General features: G+C 47.1%; 2 protein-coding genes across 7 annotated transcripts; both read right to left on the bottom strand.

Annotated features, from left to right (window-relative positions):
• Positions 1–5,880: 5,880 nt before the first annotated feature.
• On the bottom strand, positions 5,881–7,324 carry LOC121136636 (N-acetyltransferase 8-like). 3 transcript variants are annotated; one of them, XM_040737332.1, is made up of 3 exons: positions 7,306–7,324; positions 7,098–7,198; positions 5,881–6,740 (listed from the first exon to the last, which is right to left on the bottom strand). In XM_040737332.1, exon 3 carries the CDS (start codon positions 6,666–6,668, stop codon positions 5,985–5,987), a length of 684 nt encoding a protein of 227 aa, XP_040593266.1. In that variant the 5' UTR covers positions 6,669–6,740; positions 7,098–7,198; positions 7,306–7,324; the 3' UTR covers positions 5,881–5,984. The 3 variants fall into 3 exon arrangements, with proteins under 3 accessions (XP_040593266.1, XP_040593265.1, XP_040593267.1); XM_040737331.1 differs by lacking the exon at positions 7,306–7,324 and having other exon boundaries at positions 7,098–7,290; XM_040737333.1 differs by lacking the exons at positions 7,098–7,198; positions 7,306–7,324 and adding an exon at positions 6,819–6,897.
• Positions 7,325–12,647: 5,323 nt separating this feature from the next.
• Positions 12,648–19,407, bottom strand: LOC121136634 (N-acetyltransferase 8-like). 4 transcript variants are annotated; one of them, XM_040737329.1, is made up of 4 exons: positions 17,890–19,359; positions 14,073–14,182; positions 13,865–13,965; positions 12,648–13,507 (listed from the first exon to the last, which is right to left on the bottom strand). In XM_040737329.1, the coding sequence occupies exon 4, from the start codon at positions 13,433–13,435 to the stop codon at positions 12,752–12,754; it is 684 nt and encodes a 227-aa protein (XP_040593263.1). In that variant the 5' UTR covers positions 13,436–13,507; positions 13,865–13,965; positions 14,073–14,182; positions 17,890–19,359; the 3' UTR covers positions 12,648–12,751. The 4 variants fall into 4 exon arrangements, 3 of the variants coding, with proteins under 3 accessions (XP_040593263.1, XP_040593262.1, XP_040593264.1); XM_040737328.1 differs by lacking the exon at positions 14,073–14,182; XR_005873677.1 differs by lacking the exon at positions 14,073–14,182 and having other exon boundaries at positions 13,268–13,405; positions 17,890–19,407.
• Positions 19,408–26,085: the final 6,678 nt, after the last annotated feature.

Here is a 26,085-nt window from a genome sequence, read left to right as displayed (position 1 = left end):
CCCCCTTTCTTTCCCAACCTTGGTGTTGTACGAACACCTGGAGATTTAACTTGGTACCTGTAACTTGGTACCCCTTTTCAGTTCACTCTCATAACCTCCAAGGGCGATCTCTCAGGACGTCCTTGCTTTCCTGATCTTGGTGGGATCTCCATTTGTAGCACCTGCATTGCAACACTTCTCACGGATTCAGGCGAAGGGCCTGAGGATTTAAATAAAGACAAGAGACAGCGGGTGATTCATGCAAGGAGAATGCCGTTTATTGCAACAAGAGGGGAGCATTATATACCAGTGAGCAGGCATGGAGGCAAACTACCAAGGTCAGAAGTTCATGTTCCCAGGCCCCTCCGGCAATAAGGATGGACAGATAACAAGAACTTGCATTCAGGTCTTATCAGAAGAAGGGAAACAAGAAGTATTTGCTAGATAATCTCCTAGTCACAAGCTGGTCAGCAGATTCCTATGGGGGAAGGGCCCAACAGTTATTTATTACTAACTACTAACCTGTCTTTTTTATTATCCTAAATAGATTTCATGGACTAAAACTTTACCTTACATCTTTAAATGAGCTATATAAATACAATACCTTAAACAAGACTAGAAACACATATCCACTATAACAAAAAATAACCTCAAAACTTACATATACAAAAAATTCATACCAATGTAAAATATTTGAGACTAGTACTTGTTCAAAAGTAGACTCAACAATCTACCCTTTTATCCACCATTTTATTCTATAGTCCCCCTTTTCCCTTCAGAAATAGGTCCCTGAATCTAATCTCCTTTGTTCACCTTTTTTCCAGACTGTAAGCAATAATAAATTGTAATCAAGTCTCCAAAACAATGACAAACATCCATGACCCACTGAATGACAAAAACCAAGCACCCTACCTCTTGGGAATGTGGGCGTTGTATTCGCTAGCCTGCTTCCTGTTCTCTGTGAGTGACGGCATCTTAATGGAACCTGAGAAAATTAAAATAATGGTCAAGTCCTGGGAAAACTAACCATAACATTTGTTGTCTAGTTTCTGTGCAATGGGAAAGTGCAAGGCTTATCTGTAGTCCTAACTAGAATAGTCTGCGAAGCTGGACATCTCAGTCAGCAGCCTTAAAGGTGTTCTGGATGCAGGATTCTGGGGAAACTGCAACAGAGGCACTCTGGGAGACTCAAACACCCGGACCACCCATTTTCATTGGTATCTGGTTCCCTAATTCTGACAATGCATAAATCTTTGATGGTAACATGCATATCTACATTAACACATGTATGGAATGTGTAGTGTGCACAAGTCAGCTAAAGATGTTTTCTGTGCTATATTTGAGCAGGTGAAAGGCACCTATTAACTTTGTAAGTCTTTTTGGATCGTATAACCAAACATATATCCATATGAAAGAATGGCATGTAATAAGTAATGGGACTCTGTAGCCAACAAAATTTATCATGTCTCATCCAGTCTCAGAGATGTTCCCATGTAGAGGGATCAGCATACACATCACCTGCCTTGTAGTTTTTCTTGGTTTCCTTTCTCATGTCTATAGTCAAGATTTTCAGGAGGTTCCCCAATCAAATCTGATCTTTGCTAGTTTTGAAGACAACTCTTTGTTTCCTGTAAAAGCAAAGGCACACAAATACAAATGTCTATGGAGACAAAAACATACTTCTATTTGCCAAAAGCTGGAAAATAAGTAACATCGGTTTGCCAGAGGATATTGGGCAGTGGCCTCTGGAGTTAATTCCTGGCAGCTATAGAGGAGGAACTCTTAGATATGGTTGACATGATTTGCAGGTGTGAACTATCTTTTTTAGTTCTTTTATAGGAATCATTGTGAATCTATTATGCAGTCCCCTCCAATTGACATGGGTCATATCATGTAATTGAGTGGCTTCATGTAGAGTTAGTGCCTCTGGGGTGGTCACTGTTCTATCTGCCCATAAGGAACCCTGGGAGGCTGGAGTGCCCCTGAAGATGCTGAAAGTCAATTGGTGCCTCTCAACTTTCTAGAAGGGCCTTACGAGGCACCATGAAGGGGGATATAGGGTTATTATCTAACTGAATGTGTGCTTGTGGAATATGGGGAAGTAAGTTAACCAAATAGAGTCTATCTGAAAAAAGATTGCAGGGCTCAGAGATGTTCTGTAATGCCACCATCACAGCAAGTGTTTCCTTATATTGGGCAGAAACTTGGCAGGGTTGAAATCTTTGGTGGCTTGGTGTTGCTTGGTATCCTCTAAAGGCAACATAGGCAGAGCCTGCTCAGCCCCCATCAGTGAAGATGTTAATGGTGTCCAGGATGGGCTCGGATAGAAACAAGGAAGGTATCTTAAGGGGAGAGTCTCTGTAAAAAAGAGGAGCCCATTTGGATGACCCATAGTGGCAATCAATACCCCCCATAAATCCTTATAAGGTGGGCATTAGCCAGAGCAAGCCATTCAACATCCGCCACCTGGAAGAGGAATAGTGTCACTGGGCTTGGGTCCTGCCCTTTATGATGGCGTCAGTGAGCTGATCTGCTAGAGAATAGATCCAGGGTATTCCAACGGCTCCCCCTCCTGGTTTAGAACCACTGTAATCAGGGAAGCTCCAGCAAACAGCCAGAGGGACAAGGGCCTAGTCATCGAATACCTCCTTAGAGAGCATCTGTCCAAGGCCTTCTAAAAGACAAGGAGGATCTCATGGTGTTCCTTTGTCATGGTTATACTATCATGAGGCACCTTGTCCTTTAGCAGGGCACACAGGAGTACCAGGTCTTCTGTGGGGATAGACACCCAAGGTCTCAGCCAATTAATCTCCCCCAGTCAGTGCTGGAGCTGGGTCAGTGTCATAGATTCAGGCACCTCCAGAACAGGCTTAAGTGGGCTAGTCTGTGTCAGCGTGAGGCATGATCCAAGTACTTGGAAGGGGACTCCTTTTGGACTCTTTCTGGGACAACAGTAAAGCCCCCTTTTTTAAGCAATTGGAGCACTTGTGTCACAAAGTCCTTCAGATATGCTGGATCCTGATGTCCCAAAATTAAATCATACATAATCAGACATTATTGAATCCTTTGACTTTATCATAGGCCTTAAGAGAGTAGCAAGATACTGTTGACAGAAAACCAGGCTATTAGTCATTCCTTTTGGTAGTACTACCCATTTAAAAGGTTAATCAGGTTTGGAATAATTAAGTGAAGGAACACAGAAGGCAAATTTATCACAGTCCTCTGGATGTAGCAGTGTAGAAAAGAAGCAATCCTTAGTATCAATTACTATAAATGTATGTTCTGTGGGAATAGCAGGAGTCTAGGGCATGCCCCTTAAGTGGGTGCCCACTAGTTCCATCCTCTCATTTATCTTGTGCAAATCCCGGAGCATGCGCCAAGCCCCAGACTCATAGAAAGGCAAATATGTCCCAGCCTTAATTGTTCATCCAGGACCTGGTGGAGTGCTAGCAGCTTAGATTTAGTAAGCAGCCACTGCTCCACCCATATGGTTTTCCCAGTGCCCATCTAACAGGTGGCACTCGAGGAGCAGTGGCCCTTATGATTGGGGGTACCCGGATAGAACTCTCAGGTTCCCCCCTGTAGTTGTCGAGCTTGAAAAAAATCCTCCTCTGTGATCCCCTTTAGGTCCTTTCCCACCCTTTGTGCCTCTTTCTCATAAAAAGCCCGATGATCTGTGGTCTCAACAACATCCATTTGGCCTAGCAAGCCCTGTCCCAGCAAATTGTCAGTAAGGCCTTTGACCACTAATGGGTGTATCTTTCCCTGGTCCCTGTCGGTGCTGGTCCAGCGCATTAGGGCCACTGTTCCTCTTGATTGGGAGTTACTTCCCACCCCCAAAACCAAGGGCCCAATTGCAAGCCTCCAGGTAGAAAGTACGTCCTCCTCCAGGAGTACTGTCCTATCTTTCCCTCTGTCTACCAAACAGTGAAACTTCTTACTGCCTATAAAAAACGGTCATTTTTGGGTGAAAGTCCTCCGATCAAGGGGACAGTCCAGTAGGCTTGTGTTGTCGGGGTATGAGACTTCCAATCCTGCCTTTAGAGAGGCTTCCTCCCTTTTTTAATGGGGCCGGAGGCTGTCCCCCTCTAGTTTAAAGGCTTCCCCTCCAGGTCACATTTTGATCTATAGTCCTTCTTCCAATGGTGTCCCTTCCTGCACCAAGGGCATGGGGTGGAGGGGGCCTTAGCCCCTCAAGGGGTGGGTGTTGAGGACAGTCTTTATAAAACGCCCCTCCTGCCCACATCTAAAGCATGTCCCTTTTCCCAGCGGCCTCAAGGACCCTTGACGCTGGGTTGCCATGGCCTGTAAGGCCAGGGCCAGAGACTGGGACTGGTGTTGCTGGGTACCTACATCTTGGGAGGCTATCACCCATCTGCTCAGGGAACTGTCTTTTAATCCCACGTAGGCCATTCTATGGTTCCCATTCATCCCTTCCCATACCAGCAGTCTGAGAAATTGTTCACTGAGGTCTCTGAGCAGCAGCTCGCGCCAAACGCTCTGTCTATAAACTCTGGCAAAGGCTTGCGGGGTTTCTGCCTTACCTCAGCTATGGCAAACTCAGCAGGCCCATCATCCAGTTTAGCCCAGGAGTTCACCCCAGCCTGCCTCACCTGATCTCTGCTTGCTGAACCCCCGTGGAATGACCGTCTCGCGTTCCTGACAGCATAGCATAGGTAGTAGGGATGAGGGGGTTACTTGCCTCAGCTCACATGCTACATTCCTCCTTATAAAAGGCATACAATGTGATAAACTGAGAACTAGGGAAGACTGCCTAGCCACATCCAGCCAGTCCTTGGGGACACACGGATATGTCCTGCAACAGGATTTGTGCCCAAGGAGAATTAGGACCATCCTCCACCATGGCCTTGTGGAGCTCTTTAAGATCCTTGGCCTCCCAAGGATAACAGTTTAGAGACCTGCCTGGCCTAGAGGCTGAGTTTGCCCAGTAGGCTTGGGGCACCCTAATTGCATCCTCCTGTCCCTCCTTGATTGGATAGGCCTCTGCATAAACCAGGCCCCTAGGTCTTGAGCATCATAGGGGTCCAGGTTCCGCAGATTTTCCCTGAGGGTGCAATAGGGGGCCCCAGCTTCCTTATTCCTGGGAGTATAAGGCAGGGGTCTGGAGTTATCTGGGGTAGATGGTTTGGTCCATTCTTCCTCTGCCTCATCTTTGGTAGACCTCTCTGGTCCTTCTCCTTTCTTACTGAAAATAGAGTTACCCATACTAAGGGTCTCACCGTGAGAGACCACTTGGCTTCAGCCGAGGTTTACATCCTTCATGCTCCAGGTTCAGGTGCCAGATGCAGGGTCTTAGCCCAACCACAGAAGGCTGAGCTGGGTCGAAGGAAAGGTAAGTACACTGCTTGCCCATTTCCTAGCCTCCCAGGATCCTGGATTCAAACGGATGCAGCAGGAAGTCTAGTCAAGCAGAAACTCGTTTATTAGCACACAGCAAGCATCTTTTGAAGCAAAAACAACAGGGCAGGAAAACAGCCAGCCAGGGCTTTTAAAGGTCAAGCCTACCACACGCCTAAACATCCTACCCTTTACCTAGTGAAGAGGAGCTGTTCATGTAGTGACCTCATCTGGTTCAATCTATGCAACCAACCATCTCTTTTGTGAACAAATCAGGACTCACCCATCTGACTTCCAGTGAGCACCATCTTTGACTAGCTCATGTGCCCTACAATTATGGACCCACTACCTCCCCAACACATGGCCTGCAGAGACACACACTGGTTCACAGACTAACGCTAGCCAGTGCCGCAGGGACTGCACATGCTAGTCAGGACGGACAGGTAAACTACCCCATTGCATCAATGGCCACTGCTGCCTCTCTGCAGTAAGCACTTCATAGCCCTGGTTCTTTACCTACCATCAAAGAGACGGGAATAACAATGAAAATGACAAAGGCACTTTTATAGTTTGTTCACTACAATATCAGAGTTGCTGCTTCCACAGCACAGTGAGCTGGAGGCTGACAGATACACAGAGGAGGAAGGTCACAGCTCACGTTCCTGAGCAGAGGGGAGTGGGTAGATAAAATGAATCACAGAGATATCCACAAGCCATGTGAGCGTGTTCATGAAGGATTCGCCTGTCTTCTGGAAACCCATGCTGTAGTAGAGGCTCACAGCATCTCGCTGCACAAGGCCAGTCTCAAGGACAACGTCGCTGTAGCCCTGGTCCCGTGCAAACTGGAGGACAGTTCTGACCAGTGCTTTCGCTATGCCCTGTCCTCGATGCTGTGAGGACACAGACAGGCGAAAGAGCTGTAGCTGCTTCCTCCCCAGTGGGGGATCCTTGACTGGCAGACCCCCGACTATGCCCACCACCTGGCCCCCAGACTCAGCCACCCAGAAACCTGAACCACACACACTCAAGTAGGACTTGGTGATGTCAGCCATGTCTGTGTGCAAACATTCAGACACATACTTTTTCCAGGGATAACTAGCAAGGAGCTGCAAAAATCCAAACAGGAAGAAGTTGCATAAAACAGCCAGCATCCAGGATCCAGACACCAGGACTGTGGCAAGAGGCACTCCAATTAAGAGCAGGATGGTCCGGGGCAGCGTCAGCAGGTGGCGGAAGGCATTGGGGATGTGCTCCTTCAGGCCCCTGGAGAACAAGTCCACGACCTGGTCATAATCTCTCTCCTGGAAGGGGCAAATGTGAAAAGAAGCCATGGGAGAACTTGGTCTCAAGTCTCAGCGTCCACAAGAGATGCCCCGATCTTCTTGTATTGCTTCCTTATAGCCCTACATAGGGAGCCAGAAGAGGGCAAATGAGTTTCCCAAACCTCCACTCACCACCCAGCTCCCAGCCTCCAGACTCACAGGTGCTCATTTCCACTGTCACCCAGGAGGCAGCAAAACACCAACACTGGGGCACAGTGTTGGTTTCCAGAACATTATACCCCTGGCTCCTCCCCTGGCCAGTCATGTGACCCTAGACATGCCAACCTCTCTGAGCCTGTGTGCCTTCATCTACAGATCAGGGTAAAGTAACTCCTGGGCTCCAGGGCAATGCTGAGGATTTAGTACAGCGAGCTTGATGCAGCACAGGCTTGCACAGCCCCTTCCCCCCCTCCAGTCTTCAGGACATTGTGATGGTACCTCATGGAAGGAAGATGTGCTGTCCCCAGCTGTGTCTCCTCTTCAGGATTCATGAATTTCAGAATCCCTTGTTCCCACGGCAGGTGTCAGCAAACACTCCCCTAGTTAGGAAGATGTAATCCACTAAGAAGCAAAGGTCAAGCCCCAAAGCACACTACCCTTGAACACCCAGGAAGGCCGTGCACTCTAGACCCAGAGAGAAACCAACCGTGTCTCTCTGTCCTCTTCGCTGCTGCCACAGTGGAGTGTCCAGGATGGCATCTGGAACCCGCTAAGACGAGTTCCACCTCGGGGAACAGAGCCAGGCTGCCGCCCTATTGGCTGGCTCCTGGATAATCATAAACCAGAGTCAAGAGCTGGCAAGTGACAGGAGAGAGCCTTTGTCCATTCACTTTGCCATCCCCATAGGATTGGCATGGAGAAGAAGCTCGACCCAGGATGGTCCTTAATCTGTGGAAGGCTGCCATCTCTCTTCCTGATTTCTTCATGCTACACCATCCCTCACCCAGGATACTTGGCCCTGCCTCTAGCCTAAGACACACCTGTTAGGTGAACCTTGGGATAGTGAGCTCACATAGGTAGTGTTGGGTCCCAGCCCCCATGGGGTATCTGTGCGTGACCCTCGGGACATTCAACATGGGGGCTGGAGGGCATCTAGGAGAAAGATGGGGGACAGGAGATACAAAAAATGGACGCCAAGACAGGATTTTGATCAAGGGGACAACTTTATTTCATCTAACTGCAGATTCTAACGTTCACTTCTTCCCTCCATCGTACAAGCCTATGCCCTAGTGACTAGGCACATAAGCCACAGGCCTGTTTTCTCAGAACTTGCATCCTATCTTTTTTTTTTTTTTTTTTTGGCTTTTCGAGACAGGGTTTCTCTGTGGCTTTGGAGGCTGTCCTGGAACTCGCTTGGTAATCCAGGCTGGTCTCGAACTCACAGAGATCCGCCTGCCTCTGCCTCCCGAGTGCTGGGATTAAAGGTGTGCGCCACCAACGCTTGGCACTTGCATCCTATCTTAAGAGGTGGTATTTCAACAATGTTACCTGGAGCCATGTCTTCTCTATGAGGACGTGATAATGCTATGGCTGAATTATGGCAAAGGCCCCCGACATCTCTGTGAGTTACTTGTTAGCCAATAACCACAGGTGCATCCTGTTTTCTAGTCCTGGTTTACAGCCCCAGACCTGCCCTACTGTCATCAACATCTAATTATGAAAACACGGCCTCTTATACCTGGGGTTTTTCAACTGTGTTGTAAGTCTGTATATATGGCTGCTCCCTCCTTGCAATAAACACATGTGCACTCACGCGCATGCGCACACATACATTCTCTTAGCACAAATGGCTGGACATCTTGTCTTTCATTTAAATCTCCAGGCTTTCACCCAATACATTAGACTCACTACTAGTTCAGGAGCCACAAGTGGAGGCCCCCTGGATCAGGAAAGGAAGAGGACCCCGAGAGATGGCCCTTGGAGGCTGGCCAGCAAATATGGATTTATTGAGAGTGAATTGAAGATAGGTACCTCAAATTCTAAGAATAGAATTGTTAAAGAAACAAGGTATTGGTATTAACCAAAAGACAGCTAAAGATTTCACTTTAACTTTGGAAAAGACAACTCCATGGTTTTTACACGCAGGAGGCAGAGGCAAGCAGATCTCTGTGATTTCAAGGCCAGCCTGGTGTACAGAGTGAAAGAAATAGAGTAATAGTAATAAATAAATAAATAAATAAATAATATAAATAAGCCATGTAAAGTTGGAAGATACACAGAGAGTCTGGATACTGTATGCTATTGTGTTGGTTTTGAATTGTTTGACAGTTGAGGAAATAGCAACAACTGCTGAAAGAAATGCTGCTGGATTAATCCAATTTATATATTTTAAAAATGCCTTGACTTCAAATTTTAAGTGTAAGAATATGTTACTTTGGAAGAGAGATTTTATTTGTGTTTCCACATAAAATGAAATGCTGTGTATTCCTTCCAGACTAATAACTGTTTTATGAAGCAAGACTCCCTGAAGCAGTGGCCCAGGTGATATAAACTTCAAAATAGCTGAGACAAGGCAGCCTTGCAGACCACTACAGCTAGGGTTTCTGAATTTTTTTAGCATCCCCATGGTATTTCAGCAGCCCCAAACAATGGGAAGCGGTTTGGAGAAAACAACACCCACATTCCCAAATTTGTTTATAAATGTTTGTCTTCATTTACATGGGGTTGGTTATAAATGGTTAATGATTATAGTTGGTAGGCCATTTAATCAATGAATTGGCTGGGTCCCTTTTTCTGGGCCTTGTAGCCATAGGACTTACTATCATATGCTTCATTTGGGTAAGACACCTTAGTGCTAGACAAGGTCAGGCTCAGTTTATCAGTCAAGGCCACAGAGAATCCTTCAGCTCAACTATGGTTGAGGCTACAGAAAAGTTAGGCAGCCAATGATGGGCAAGACTAAGGGGATGCCAGCCAACCTAAGACAGGAGGGTCATGCAGCCTGGGTGATTTCTCCATTGATGGGTAAGGTTGGTGTTAACATCCTAGTCACCTAAGACAGGCGCTAATTCATATATAAAGAAGGGGGAGATAGAAATCTCATTGGCTGGCACCTGGATGTCTGATAATCATGAACCTGGGGTGAAGAAGCTGAGTTGTGACCAAGTAGGGGCCAAAGTCCAGCTGATTTTGTGAACCCCACAGAATGAACCTGGGAGGGAAAGGGGGATCTAGGGCAGCTCACGGTTCCTCACCTTCATGGGAAGCTGTGACTCATCTCCTTGTCCCTTTCAGCCTACAGCCTTTGTCCTGTCACATTTGGGCCTCTCTGACGCCCATCTTGATCTCTACATGCACCTGCCGGGAGGAAACTAGAAACTGAACCACTCATCTGAGCTCACTTGTGGAAAGCAAGAATCCGGGTCTATGGGCTCAGGAACAGGAGCCTCATCACTGAGAGTCTCCCTCCAAGTTGTGCCTGCTCCTGGGCAATGGGTCCTGGTGGTCCTTGCTGACCTTCTGTCCCCTTTCTCACCAAGACGCCCTCATGCAATCACCCTCTTCTTAGTCCCAGCATAAGACAGACTTGGACAAGGGTATCTGCATGAACTCTAGGATGCTCAGAGTTTGAGCATCACACCCCATGCCCACCTCTGTGGGCACACAGCACTGTTTAAAATGCTGACTGTGTTGAGATGGTGCACAGGTTAATGGCCTCAGATATTTAATGTGAGAGTCAAAAAAGTTCCACCTACTGGAGACCATTCTTATCCAAACCAGCACCATTGACGAATTTTTGTTTTGTCTTAAAGGAAATTAAAACTCATTAGGGCCAAAACAAACAAAAACAGCCTGAAAACTAGATCAAGCTGAAGGGCAGGACCTGGCTTCCCCTGCCCTCTGTCTCTAGTGTTCTGTGTTCACTCGAGTTTCTGAAAACCCAGTTGATGGGGGAAGTCCTATGTATTTGTCAATAAAGCACTGTTGGGCCGATAGGGAACCAAGATAGGTGGGACTAGGAGTTCAGGAGAACTCTGGGAAGGAGAAACACCGGGAGTCAAGATGTAACGCCATGGGGTAGGAAGCCCGGAAACCTCTCCGGTAAGAGAAATACTTAGATTAACAATTATGTGGTAATTACTTAAGTCAGAGCTAGCCAGTAAGAAACAAGCATGGCCAACAGCTTCATAATTAATATAGCCTCCTGTGTGTTTATTTGGGACTGATGGGGCTCTAGAACCAGGCTGGCGGGAAGGCTTCTCTCAAAGGAAAAGGCTTCCCTTTACACCCAGTAGTCTAACTCCCCAGATGACTCGAAGGTGGGTGGACTGTGGACTCTTCTGTTTACTGAGCACAGTGTGAGCCTCCTTCCACCAAGCTCTCCTGCTACAGTCAAAGCTGTAGCTTCCCAGTTCCCTCTGGTCAGGGCCAGTGACTTTTAGCAGGTCAGTCTTAAGTTCATTTGTATTTTCTGAGGACAGGCAGTGTGCATTTGTCATCTTACAAATGTTCAGTCCCAGTGACACCAGGGTGATGGAGATTCAAGCCATTGTGATCTCAGGTAGCTGGTACTGCAAAGTATTGATGTCCTATCTGGCTGCTTTGTTTTCTGCTCTTCAGCTTGAACTCCAATATCTGTCGCTGGGTTTAATATCCATGCTGCCCCTGGCCCTGATGTATCCATATCAACGAGGAACTGGAGCTGTCGCTGTTGTTCCATAGAATTCCAGTCTCTCTGTCATCTCACTGTGGAAGTGTCTTGCCTTGCTGCCCTTCTCTATAGCTGCCATTTGGTCCCCACTCTCCAGGGCCCATGTGTGTCCTACATTTTAAGAGCATTTCCTTGCTATTGGACATGTATTTCCAGGGATCATTAGACGGTGCCTGGTGCCCATGGAGAAGAGAGCACCATCCCCTGACTGGAGTTAATGTAAGCCACCGTGTGGGTACTGGGAATTGAACCCTGGTGGTCTGCAAGAACAGCCAATGCTCTTACCCATTGAGCCATCTCTCTATGCCCATTTCTCCATGTCTCTGGAGCTGACCCTGGAAGACCTGATCTTAGTGCATGAGGAGAGCAGGAGGGACTTGGGGAGGGCATATCGTACACCTCCCTGACACAGGTCTGTCTTGAGAGGCCTACATTTGAATATGAAGCTGATCTAGACTTCGAGCGTCAATAAGTTACTTGGTTTGGACAGTAGCCTGGGTGGAATGGACAGGGAGTGGGCATGGATGGCTGAGTTGCCAGATAAGCACAGGGTAGGCTGGCCTAAAGGACGGGGTGGGGTGGACCTCAAGAGGTGACTGTAGGCTTGTTGCAAGGTAGTGAAAAGCAGAGCATCGTGTGAGAGGCCCAGAGTGGGGTCCATAGTCCCAGGTAATAAATTACTTGGGTTTAAAACCATTCCATGTAGCTAAGGAACTTCCCGAAGATAGATGGATCTGTGACAAGGACACCGAGCAGGATTACAGTCAATAATCAAATCCCTTGCAATGAAATGACAGGCTGAAAAGTAGCCCTGGTGCGTCCTGGATGTCACAAGTGATTGTATGACACAAACCTGGACAACTGTGATCTCAGGTTCAATCTGGGCTGGAGAAATGCAATGAGAGACTCCAGACACCTATGGTGGTGGAGATGAAATGGCAAGCAGTCTGGCAGGCATTAGTATGGAGCCATATCCTACTCAGTACTGTATTGGAAGTTTGTAGGATGGAATGATCAGGCCTGGGGAACCAACGTGTCTTGAGCCCCCAGACCTTGAGATGCATGATGTGTCCAGCCTCAGCTGCAAGAAGTGGTAGGAGTGAAATTGATCTCCAGTCCCACTTCCTTGTTCTGGACCCACAACCCCCCAACACATGGCCTGCAGAGACACACACTGGTTCACAGACTAACGCTAGCCAGTGCCGCAGGGACTACACATGCTAGTCAGGACGGACAGGTAAACTACCCCATTGCATCAATGGCCACTGCTGCCTCTCTGCAGTAAGCACTTCATAGCCCTGGTTCTTTACCTACCATCAAAGAGACGGGAATAACAATGAAAATGACAAAGGCACTTTTATAGTTTGTTCACTACAATATCAGAGTTGCTGCTTCCACAGCACAGTGAGCTGGAGGCTGACAGATACACAGAGGAGGAAGGTCACAGCTCACGTTCCTGAGCAGAGGGGAGTGGGTAGATAAAATGAATCACAGAGATATCCACAAGCCATGTGAGCGTGTTCATGAAGGATTCGCCTGTCTTCTGGAAACCCATGCTGTAGTAGAGGCTCACAGCATCTCGCTGCACAAGGCCAGTCTCAAGGACAACGTCGCTGTAGCCCTGGTCCCGTGCAAACTGGAGGACAGTTCTGACCAGTGCTTTCGCTATGCCCTGTCCTCGATGCTGTGAGGACACAGACAGGCGAAAGAGCTGTAGCTGCTTCCTCCCCAGTGGGGGATCCTTGACTGGCAGACCCCCGACTATGCCCACCACCTGGCCCCCAGACTCAGCCACCCAGAAACCTGAACCACACACACTCAAGTAGGACTTGGTGATGTCAGCCATGTCTGTGTGCAAACATTCAGACACATACTTTTTCCAGGGATAACTAGCAAGGAGCTGCAAAAATCCAAACAGGAAGAAGTTGCATAAAACAGCCAGCATCCAGGATCCAGACACCAGGACTGTGGCAAGAGGCACTCCAATTAAGAGCAGGATGGTCCGGGGCAGCGTCAGCAGGTGGCGGAAGGCATTGGGGATGTGCTCCTTCAGGCCCCTGGAGAACAAGTCCACGACCTGGTCATAATCTCTCTCCTGGAAGGGGCGAATGTGAAAAGAAGCCATGGGAGAACTTGGTCTCAAGTCTCAGCGTCCACAAGAGATGCCCCGATCTTCTTGTATTGCTTCCTTATAGCCCTACATAGGGAGCCAGAAGAGGGCAAATGAGTTTCCCAAACCTCCACTCACCACCCAGCTCCCAGCCTCCAGACTCACAGGTGCTCATTTCCACTGTCACCCAGGAGGCAGCAAAACACCAACACTAAGGCACAGTGTTGGTTTCCAGAACATTATACCCCTGACTCCTCCCCTGGCCAGTCATGTGACCCTAGGCATGCCAACCTCTCTGAGCCTGTGTGCCTTCATCTACAGATCAGGGTAAAGTAACTCCTGGGCTCCAGGGCAATGCTGAGGATTTAGTACAGCGAGCTTGATGCAGCACAGGCTTGCACAGCCCCTTCCCCCCCTCCAGTCTTCAGGACATTGTGATGGTACCTCATGGAAGGAAGATGTGCTGTCCCCAGCTGTGTCTCCTCTTCAGGATTCATGAATTTCAGAATCCCTTGTTCCCACGGCAGGTGTCAGCAAACACTCCCCTAGTTAGGAAGATGTAATCCACTAAGAAGCAAAGGTCAAGCCCCAAAGCACACTACCCTTGAACACCCAGGAAGGCCGTGCACTCTAGACCCAGAGAGAAACCAACCGTGTCTCTCTGTCCTCTTCCCTGCTGCCGCAGTGGAGTGTCCAGGATGGCATCTAAGATGAGTTCCACCTCGGGGAACAGAGCCAGGCTGCCGCCCTATTGGCTGGCTCCTGGATAATCATAAACCAGAGTCAAGAGCTGGCAAGTGACAGGAGAGAGCCTTTGTCCATTCACTTTGCCATCCCCATAGGATTGGCATGGAGAAGAAGCTCGACCCAGGATGGTCCTTAATCTGTGGAAGGCTGCCATCTCTCTTCCTGATTTCTTCATGCTACACCATCCCTCACCCAGGATACTTGGCCCTGCCTCTAGCCTAAGACACATCTGTTAGGTGAACCTTGGGACAATGTAACTCACTCTGGGTTCACATGAGTAGAGGTCTCATTGGCTGGCACCTGGATGTTTGATAATCATGAACCTGGAGTGAAGAAGCTGAGTTGCGACCAGGTAGGGGCCAAAGTCCAGCTGATTTTGTGAACCCACATAATGAACCTAGGAGGGATAGGGGGATCTAGGACAGCTCAAAGTTCCTCACCTTCATGGGAAGCTGTGACTCATCTCCTTGTCCCTTTCAGCCTACAGCCTTTGTCCTGTCACATTTGGGCCTCTCTGACGCCCATCTTGATCTCTACATGCACCTGCTGGGAGGAAACTAGAAACTGAACCACTCATCTGAGCTCACTTGTGGAAAGCAAGAATCTGGGTCTACCTGGGCGTTGGTGGCGCACGCCTTTAATCCCAGCACTCGGGAGGCAGAGGGAGGCGGATCACTGTGAGTTCAAGGCCAGCCTGGTCTACCAAGCGAGTTCCAGGACAGCCTCCAAAGCCACAGGGAAACCCTGTCTCGAAAAACCAAAAAAAAAAAAAAAAAAAAAAAAAAGAATCCGGTCTATGGGCTCAGGAACAGGAGCCTCATCACTGAGAGTCTCCCTCCAAGTTGTGCCTGCTCCTGGGCAATGGGTCCTGGTGGTCCTTGCTGACCTTCTGTCCCCTTTCTCACCAAGACGCCCTCATGCAATCACCCTCTTCTTAGTCCCAGCATAAGACAGACTTGGACAAGGGTATCTGCATGAACTCTAGGATGCTCAGAGTTTGAGCATCACACCCCATCCCCACCTCTGTGGGCACACAGCACTGTTTAAAATGCTGACTGTGTTGAGATGGTGCACAGGCTAACGGCTTCAGATATTTAATGTGAGAGCCAAAAAAGTTCCACCGACTGGAGACCATTCTTTTTTTTTAATTTATTTTTAAGTTTAAATTTAGATTAGGAACAAGGTTGCTTCACAAGTCAGTTTCAGATCCCTCTCCGTTTCCTTCCCCTCCTCCCGTGCCCTCCCACCTACCCCCCCAATATCCCCTCATTTCCTCAGGAAGGGTGAGGCCCTCCATGGGTGTGTCCATAGTCTGTCATTTCATCCAGGGCAGGGCCTAGACCCTTTCCCAAGAGTTCAGGGTGAGAGTGCCTCTCACATTGTTGGATGGGAGTCCAAAGTTCGTGTGTATACTCGGGATGAGTACTGATCTGCTGCCCAAGGCTCAATAGATTACCTAGGCCTTGGAGACCATTCTTATCCAAACCAGCACCATTGATGAAATTTTTTGTCTTAAAGGAAATTAAAACTCATTAGGGCAAAACAAACAAAAACAACCTGAAAACCAGATCAAGCTGATGGCAGGGGCTTGTTGACTTCTCCTGCCCTCTGTCTCTAGAGTTCTTGCTCCCACCTATCTTGTTCAGGTGATTGTGGGATGGACAGTTAATAGGACTTCAATTTTACCTTAACATCCACAGTTATCTTCTTGGAAGATTATGATGCTCTGACATGGTCTGGAGCTAGATGCAACAGAGACTCTGTCTCTCCTTCTGGCCTGCACTAAACATGTCACCCATGCGCCCTAGCAGCCCTTCCTCAGGCCCTTTCCTCACTCCTACAGTGTGACCACCCTGTTCATACTGACAGCAGTGTCCACAGTAAGAAGCTGTGGGAAGATCTAAACCTCTCTCCCTTTCATGGTGTTAGAATAACAAGCAGAGACTGACTCTCCAAACACAAGTCAAGTTCATGGGGACTCGCAGGGCATTGCAATGGTGTGTGTTATGGCACACAGTGCCCGCTTTCCAATGACCAGAGGAAATAAAGAGGAGGATTACACAACACTTTTACATAACCTTCCTTGGCAACAAAGATAGAATTTGAGAGGGATCAAGGAACAGCATCTAGAACAACACCACTCCCACAGTGAACTGGGCAGAGGTGGTACAAGATTAGGGTGAGCTTTGGGCAAGATGTGGCTCTAGTTGGGTCTCTGGTGAGTATTCCTAGCATTGGGGCTCACATCTCTCCTATGCAATCAACCATCTTTCTTTGCTGACCCATTCATCTGGTGAGGAATTAACTGAGGTGAGTCTGGTAGATTGTGACAACTTGCACAACATTCCTGGGATTTACTGACCCATCTGTGTCATGTGCACAGTTGAGTGCAGTAGAGGACTCTCACAGGGATGTGGGCTGGGGATGGGCTTAGTTCTTTCTGTCTGACCTTTGGTCTCAGTTCCTACAGTGCAAACTTCAGGTAAGCCCCATCCAAGATTGGGACAGAATCCATCTGGAAGAGGCTGGCTGGACAGGCTTCCCTGCCTCCTGGGAGCTGATAAATTCTTCCTGGCCTGAGTTTCTAATGATCTGGAGTTGAAGTCAGGTGTGCATTGGGGAGAACAGGACCCCCACATAGCCACCCTTGGGAGTCCGGAATACAAAAACAGAGCAGAGAAGGTGCAGCAGTCCTGTGTTTTCTCACTGCTGGGAGCATCCTCACCCCCACTCTGCTGAGCTGAAGTCCACTGTTCATAGTTTTAGGTTGTCAAAGACCCATTAACTCTAGCCAGACTCCGCATCTCTAGTGAAGTTGTTACGCCAAATTTGAGGGTCACTTTCTGGACCGAATCATTAAGATCTGTGATACCAAAAAGGCTCAGTTCATTTGATCTTTTACTGGTTTTGACCCCCCCCAAGTGGGTCTTTTTTTGCCTCTTGGAATTGTGGAACAGATACGGTTGTGTGTCAACTGAGCATTTTAAGCATGTGCCCTTTTGAGAAATCCTATTTGATTTCCTGATTTATGGTTTGATGGTAGGATCTATATTGTCCCTGCCTCAGACGCCACACAGCCAAGCGAAATGATGAGGGTGGAGTTGGAGGAGATAAAGACATCACAAAGGAAGCCCTCTAGTGAATGTCTTCAGCTCCCAGGACCCTTTTCCACATGGGTAGTTGTGGAAGCAGCTCCCCCTGGCTCTGGAGACTGTTCCCCAGTCCCTGAGAACACAGCACACACACGGGTTTGGTCTTGGGCTTTTTGAAATCTTCTCCTTCTTCTTCTTAGATGCTAAATGTTCTCAGGACAGGTACCGATCTGTGTTCTGACAGCGGCTGCTCCTTGTTTTTTGTCTCTGTAAGCCGGGGTAACCTGGGCTACACCCAAGCTTTCAGCAAGGTCTGGTCTAGATCTCCAGGTTTTGCCTCAGTTCTCCTGGCTCAATTCCTGTTTTTCCCCCACGGACTTTTGGGCAGACTGAGGGACCACAGAGTCTTCCTGCTGCTCTTAACCCACCACGTGACCCGAAAGCACAGTCTCCTCGTGCACACACGGGTGCCAGACCTGGGCAACACAGGCCTCTTCTGTTGCCCTCCAGAAAGAGCTGAGCTGGCCATACTGAAGTATAATTTGGTCCCAGACCTCTTGGAGGATGCGCCACCCAAACAACCTAAAACTGATCTTATGTTTCCAGAAAAACCCAAATCATGTCACTTACCTTGAGGACTGAAGATGCTTAGTATCCTCTTCCGGGTTGAACAGACCACAGGCAATATGGCAGCTGGTGTCGGGGACAAGGCTTTCAGGAACGCAGGGCTAAATAAACAATGACTGCCACGAAGCAAGTTGGAGAAAGGAATGTGTCTGGTTCAAGAACTGGCAATCCTCTGCCCTTGAAGAGTCCGTGCACCGGAGAGGCCTTCTGCACACTTGCCCGACTCTAGGGACTGAGGAGCTCGTTCCCTGGCCTCTGAAGTCCCCAGAGAACTTCACTGAGGGCAAGAGGAAGGCCACTTTGTCCCAACCAACTCCCAAGAACCTGCAACGCTGTGATCGCCGCCCTTGTACTCTAAGGCTTAAAGGTGGGAAGCTGCCATGTCAGGGTCACCTCCAGGCAGTCTCTGGTAGGTCTCCTGCTGCGTCTCCAGAACTTCCTTTCAGGCCCAGAGGCGCCTGGGTTATGGGGGAGTCGGCTGCAGTAAAAAGTACTCAACACATGGTGGCGCTCTTCACAAAGAAGACGAACTGCCCTTCCGAGCTGCTCCTGCTCTGGGATGCCAGTGTGGGAAGAACTGTTTCCTTTTGCATTTTTCTCAGGAAATGCCTTTAATGCTACCTCTATTTCCAGACGATGAATAGGCTTTAAGATTGAATAGACAGGTTACAAAGAAAATTCAAGTTACCGACAAGGGTCCACATTCACAACTTCCTGTAGAGAAGCAATGGGTAGGTGTTGTGCTGGCGCTTGACATCACTATAGAAAAAGTTGAAAACATTAGGAAGTAGTTTATTATCGCAAATTAGCCTGTCAGTGGACTTGCAGAAGGAAGGTTGCTAGAAAAGTGTGATATGGATGAAGGAATTGAACCTATAGGCAAAAACCTGCGAGAGAATGTGGCATTGTGATTTTGGAGACCATTGCAAAAGCAATACAAACATCGTTTCAACTCTGTTCTGCAGGTTGTGTAAGAATAAATGCAGCGACTAAGAGATGGCTCAGTGTTTGCCATGCAAGTGTGAAGACAGGAGTTTGGATGCCTAAAACCCACATAAAAGCTGGGCAAGCATGCTGGCTGACAAAAATCCCAGAATTCAGGAGGCAAGGGACCCCCAAAACAAGCTGGCCAGCCAGAACAGCCAAACCGATCAGCTCCAAGGTCAATTAGGGACTCTGCCTTGATAATTAAAGGTGAAAGAGATTGAGACACGTGTCTGAAAGACTCTGGCCCAGTCTAACAGGCAGCTGAAAGCTGAGGCTTATGGAAAATTCCGTTCCTCCACAGCTGCATAGTCATTGCCTATCAAAAGGAAGCTCAGCCCAAGGACACAGGCTGCCTGGTGGCAAACACAAAGATATCTGTGGGCGGCCGGACGGCCCGCTCAGCAAGGTTGAGCAAACACAAAGATATCTATGGTCGACCAGATGGCCCGCTCAGCAAGGTTGAGCAAACACAGAAACCGATTGTTCCTCGGACAGGGCCAAGACTAGAGTTCCAAGAAAAACCTCAATTGCCCCGAACCCTAGCCTCATTTAAATTGTCCAATCAGGGTCCTGTTACTAAGCTTCTCACTTCTGTCCTGCGCTTTTTGCTATAAAAGAACCTCTGAGTCCCCAGCTCGGCGCGCTCAGTTCCCTGAGACTGAGATGCCCGGGTACCCGTGTGTTACCAATAAAAGCCTCTTGCTGTTGCATCCAAGTTCGTGGTCTCGCTGTTCCTTGGGTACGGGTCTCCCTTCCGTGAAAGCATCTCTTCGGGGGTCTTTCAGTGTCAACTTCAAGCCTCACATGCATGCACACACATGTGCACAATCACCTGCATACACATGCCAGGTGAGCTTGATAGTTTACCTGTAATCCTGGTGTGTGAGCAGCAGAGATGGGATCCCAAGATTGAGCTAGCTAGGTAGATTCCCCAAATCAGCCAACCCCAGGTTCAAGTGAGAGAGTCTGCCTCAGCACACAAGACAGTGTTGTGGAATAATCTTTTTGTACACCGTGTAGAAGTACCACTCTGACTAGTTTAATAAAAAGTTGAACGGCCAATCCTAGGCAGGATTTCCAAGCACAGAGGATGCTAGAAAGAAAGGCAGAGATTCCAGGAGACACAGAGGATGCAGAGCAAGCAGGATGGGCAGTAGGGAGATGAGGCAATAAAGTCACAAAGCAGAAAGGAAATTAATAGAAATGGTTAAGTTATAAGCGCTATTTAGGAACAAACCTAAGCTATCAGCCAAGCTTTCATAATTAATAATAAGTCTTTGTGTCATGATTTGGGAGTTGGCTGGTGGAACAAAGAAAGACTCCATACAAGACAGAGTGTAATTGAAAAAAAAAAAAGGCATCTAAGGATGCCAACATCTGGCCATGCCCACACACGTGTGTCTATGCATGCACTCCTGAATGCACTAGACATTCAAAAATAAAACAAAATACCACACAGACAGCTCTGGGTAAACACAGTGGGTCACAAGATAAACTAAAAAAGATGTGGTTCTGGGGAAGGGACTTGTGGGGAGGAGGGAAGGTCGGTAAGACTGAAGGGAAATAAAAGAGGGTAGGAGGAAAGAATAATCAGAATAAACTACATACATGCGAGAAAATTGCCAAAAACATAAGCCTAATTAATCTTTTTTAAAGCACAGCATAAAACCTGGAGATCCAGACCAGACCATGCTGAAAGCATGGGGGTAGCCCAGGTTACCCCGGTTTACAGAGACAGAAAACAAGGAGCTACCGCTGTCAGGACACAGGTCAGGGCGTGTCCTGAGCATATTAAAATTTGAGGCCTGCCCCCTTCTGAAAAGAAACAGATGAGGAGTGGATGGGGGAGGGGTGGCGTGGAAGTGGGGCAAGGAATGGGAGGAGGAGAGAGGGGAAACTTCAGTAGGGATGTAAAATAAATAATTTTAAAAGATTAAAAATAAAGAATAAAAACAAATAAGTTACTCAGAAAAAAAATACTTTTAAAGGAGGAACAAGAGTGGATTTTATTAACGTTTCCAGGTGTATTGAGATTTAGCCTCTGAAGAACACTTCTTTCTTTCTTCCTCTCTCATATATTACATTCTGACTGCAATTTCCCCTTCCTCCATTCCTCCCAGTCCCCTGAACCTCCCCTCTCCCCCTGGTCCACCGCTCCTCCTTCGGAAAAGAGCAGACCTCCCAGGTACATCAACCAAACACGGCATAACAAGTTACAAGACTAGATACAAACATTCATGTCAAGACTGGAGAGGCAACCCCGTAGGAGGAAACCCACGCAGGCTCCGCAGTTGTCACTTCAATCTCTGTGAGCTCCTATGAACCCTGCTTAGTTGGTTCTGTGAGTCATGTTCTTATGGTGTCCTTGACCCCTCTCACTCCTACAATCCTTTCCTGCCTCTCCCAAAGGATTCACTGAGCTCCCTCTGATATTTGGCCGTGGGTCCGTATCTGCATTTACCCCCATCAGTTGCTGGATGAAGCCTCTTTGCTGACGATGGGGCTAGGCTCCAGTCTGTGAACATAGTAGGGTGTCTGAAGCACACTTTCAATGATGCCTTCACCTTAAGATTTAGAAATACTTGACCTACTTGGCTGGGTGTGGTGGTTCACGCGTTTAGTTCCAGCACTCTAGTCCCAGAACTTGGGAGGCAAAGGCAGGCAAATCCGAGTTCAAGGCTAGCCTCAGAGAAACCCTGTCTTGAAACAGTTCCCACCCCCCCAAAAAGATTTAGAAATACTTTATATTAAAGTTCCATCTTCCCTCCCTCCTGGGAAACTTCAATTACCATGGACTTTTCAAAAAGAACCATAAAAGGCTTCCGGTGTACAGCTGAGATCTCCGACTGCTTCTAAGCACCTCCCCCCTTACCTCCACCCTTCCCCTTCCCTCCCCTCTGGTCTTTCTAGTTCAACTCCTTTGCTAGGATTATTTTGCTAGGCTGAGAGCATGCCAAGAGGAAACCTTTCATGAAACAATTGTGAATAGCACAGTTCATTCCAAGCAGAGGCTGAGTTTAGGACTGCAGCTTCCCTTGAATAGATTTCTGTGTCATGATGTGCATTTTAATGACATCTTGGTTCACAATAACAACAGCCCAGGGATGCCTCTACTGTGAAATGTTTGAATTTTTCCAGATTGTTCCCTAAAGACAACTTTGTAAGCCTGCCTGGTTGTTCATGGTTTATTTTTTTCTCTCATTGGACTTTATCATTGTTTACTAGTCTAAAGAGTTCTCAAGAAGCCCCCCAAAGACCACCAGTCATGATGCAGTCAGCAAGAGCATTTATTATACCATAAGCACGTGGGATCAGATACCTATACAAAATGGTGACAACCCCAAGGGAATGTGTAAGCTCCTTTTAAGCTATGGGAGTTTTAAAAGCAGTGTGACCATTCTACTTATAATTGGCCTGCATAAGTGGCAATAATATTAGTATGTTTCTAATTGGCTAGGCTTAGCAGGGGTTGGCTAAGGCTATAGGTTTTACATTATTGGGCAAGTCCCAGGCTTTGAATTACTTGGTTATCACACGTGGTGGGAAGGGGCGTTGGTGATTGACTGTCCCTTGTTTGTGAACTGCGGCATGTTTCTTAACTGAGTTATCAGGGGCCTGTCATATGTCATATGCCTGGCCCTCTCAAAAGTAGCATTGCCAAATAATTCCTAATTTTCCAGTAAATAATAATAATCACAATAATAAAGAAATGTAGTTAGAATTTTTGTGAAGTTCTAGGCCAGCCTTAGTTATTAGAGTAGCTTTAGCGTTGTTCCTCCTTATTCCAAATGTGGCAGTGGTTTCTTTTTTTAAATTTTCTATCCTCTTCAATTTTTACTCAATTCAAGATCTTAAGATATGAAAGCTAGACACTGGGATTTCTGCCTAGCAGGCATTTTTGTGCTACTTGTTTATTATTATAATTTTCATTGTACATCAAAAGGACATGGCTACCTTCTGTTAAATATGTACTTAGTAGATATCAAAAAAAGAACTAGGAAAAACTGAATTTGTATGCCTCTGTGGGTGGGAAAGGACACTCCCTGTAGCCATATGGTTGTTGGATGAATATCCCAGTGTGAAAGTGAGGTATAGGTTAGGAGGTCTGTGAGTCTCCACACAATACAGGCTATTGCCACTGCTGTAAAGAGAAGCCTTTTCCTTGAGAGAAGCCTTCCCATCAGCCTGGTTCTAGAGCCGCATCAGTCCCAAATAAACACACAGTAGGCTATATTAATTATGAAGCTGTTGGCCTTGCTTGTTTCTTACTGGCTAGCTCTGACTTAAGTAATTACCCCATAATTGTTAATCTAAGTATTTCTCTTACCGGAGAACTTTCCGGGCTTCCTACCCCATGGCGTTACATCTTGACTCTCTGTGTTTCTTCTTCCCAGAGTCTTCCTGGACTCCTAGTCCCACTTATCTAGATTCCTATTGGCTCAACAGTGCTTTATTGACATAATCACAGGACTTCCTCAACACACTGCGATTGGTTACATATTAAAACTAGATAGTGAGTCCCTATTGCTGAAGATTTTGCACATTTCTTGTAAAAAAGACATGGAAAAAGTCAGGGCGAATTGAAGTTTCCTTCCCTTCTGGTTAACATTTATAGTGTCAGAAAAGGGCTGTTCAAGACTGGGGGAGAATTGTCACAAATGGCCTTGTTATCAGCACATGACCTGCTAGTTAGTTCTGCTGGTATGATAGTGGCAGGGCTGTGGGTACAACTAACTGCTTTCTGGTTGGATGTAAAGCCAACTTCACAGGGGAGAACCCAGGTTTGGTACTATAAGTGAGCAAAACCCTTTGGCAGGGGAGTCACACACAGGCTTTGGAGGGGAGTCTACTGCTATTGTGTTAATTTGATGTACATGTCTATCAAATGGTCTTCTAAGTATCCATACCCAAAGCATGCAGCTTCTGTCAATCACTGTTGTGAAGAGGAATTTCTCATTTTTTCAGTGGACAGTGGTTACTGTGGAGACTCATAGCTAACCAAATTGCTAAGAAAATGTGTACTACTCTTGGTCTATACTATTGACATCTACATTTCTCTAGTACATGGCTCAGGGAACATTTCGAGAGTTGTTGTGTTTGGATGTAAGAGCTGGAGGAAGAGGTGGAATGTTGTGTAATTACTTACTCCAGATTGGAACATTCCCTTGCTCGAGTGAAAGAGACACTCCCAAAACTGTCAAGAAAGCTGAAAGTCTCAAAAGTCCCTTCCCCAGGGTTACTTAAGCAGTTAATGATTACTTGTGGTTAGGAGCATTTCGATGATGTAGCTTCTTACAGGTTGCTCCAAGAACCCAGTGATGCAGACTCCATAGTCATTACCCATGTCAAGGACTGATGTGGGATGTCCATCTGTATATATGTTTCTCTTATTGGTTGATGAATAAAACACTGATTGGCAGGAAGTATAGGCAGGGCTACCAGAATTCTGGGGAGAAGATGCAGAGAGGGGCTGCCATATAACCACCAAAGGAGTAACAGTTCCGGGCATTCTCCAGTAAGTCAAGACCATGTGGAGATACATAGTTTAATAGAAATGGGTTAATAATTAAGAGAGAACTAGACAGTAAGAAGCCTAAGCTATCAGCCAAATAATTTATAATTAATATATAGTCTCTGTGTGTTTATTTGGGGCTAAATGGCTGTGGGACCAAGTGGGACAGAAACTCCATCTACAAAGGTGGGCTTTCAGTCTTCCACAATGAAATAAGTAAGCCATCACCTGTGCTGCCATAAACAATTCTGACGAATTCCTTGCCTTATCAAGATAGACTAGGGGAGTCATTTGTTTTCTTTATCATTGGTGTGATATATGGAGGTAAAGATACCATTGTTCTACGTCTTCCCCAAACAGAGACCCTGGCCCTAATTAGGAGCTCACCAGTGAGAAGCTGGAGTTCGCATGGGGTTACCATGAGCCCAGGACTCCCATAATCTCACAATAAAAAGTTGTTGTTGTCCCAGTTACCCCATCTATACCTGTCGTCAGGTTCTGCCTCTTCCGTCTGAGCAGTTGACTTGACATAGCCTGGATCCATCTTCTGACAGAGTCTCAGTTGAGGGACTGCCTAGATCAGGCTGATTTGAGGGCACATCTGTGAAGGACTCTCTTAATTTATGGTGGATGAGGGAGGACTGAGCCTACTGTGAGCAGCAACAGTCCTAGACAGGTGGGCCTGTGCTGAATAAGAAAACTAGCTGAGCATGAGTGAGGAACCAGCTAGTGATGGGGAAGTCCTGTGTATATGTCAATAAACCATTGTTGGCCAATAGGGAAGCAAGATAGGTGGGACTAGGAGTTGAGGAGGATTCTGGGAAAGAGAGACACAGGCAGACATCATGTAGCCACCATTGAAGTAAGAGAAATACTTAGATTAACAATTATGAGTTAAATACTTAAGTCAGAGCTAGCCAGTAAGAAACAAGCAAATGGCTAACAGCTTCATAATTAATATAGCCTTCTGTGTGTTCATTTGGGACTTATACAACTCTGGAACCAGGCTGGCAGGAAGGCTGCACTCTACATGATATCAAGCAGCAGCCTCTATGGTCCCTGCTGTACTTCCTCGCTGTGAGTAAGTTCCCTAGTTAGAGCTGACACTGCAAGGGCTAGCAAGCACTCCTGCCTTGAGTTCCTGGCCTGACTTCCCTCAATGATGGACTGTGGCCTCAAAGTGTAAAATGAAATAAGCCCTTTCTTCCCCTAAGCTGTTTTTGGTACAGTATTTTTACCACAGCAACAGAAAAACACACAAGAACAGGTTTACAGAATCCAGAGTCCATGTGTGTTCTAGGTGAGGAAAAAACTATTTCTGCACTATTGTATACACATTACAAGGACAGCAACTACCTGAAAACACCCCTTGTTTGTCCCCAAGTGCTTCTGGCATTGCTGTTGTAATCAGCAGGCCTTCTGGGTTAAGGATGTCCAGTGTGAGACAGTGTCAGACCTGTATTAGCATGTCAGTGCTAGAGATGAAGTTGCAGAAATGACGAACAGTCTGGAAAACACCAGCACACAGCTCTGTCTTAATTCATCCATGAACCTTGTAGGATGGCATGGTCAAGCCTGAAGCACCTAAATTTCTGGAGTCCCTAGTCTTGGCACTGAGACAACTCCAGCCTCGGATCACAAGGTCAATAAATCTAGGACCCTCTAATCTCAAACCTTCTTTCTGGACCCACAGAAACACT

The sequence above is a fragment of the Mesocricetus auratus genome, unplaced genomic scaffold (genome assembly GCF_017639785.1).
Source record: "Mesocricetus auratus isolate SY011 unplaced genomic scaffold, BCM_Maur_2.0 Super-Scaffold_100676, whole genome shotgun sequence".
Taxonomy (NCBI): domain Eukaryota; kingdom Metazoa; phylum Chordata; class Mammalia; order Rodentia; family Cricetidae; genus Mesocricetus; species Mesocricetus auratus.
The sequence above is the reverse complement of the archived record's forward strand: the minus strand, read 5'-3'. Positions and strand labels throughout refer to the sequence as shown.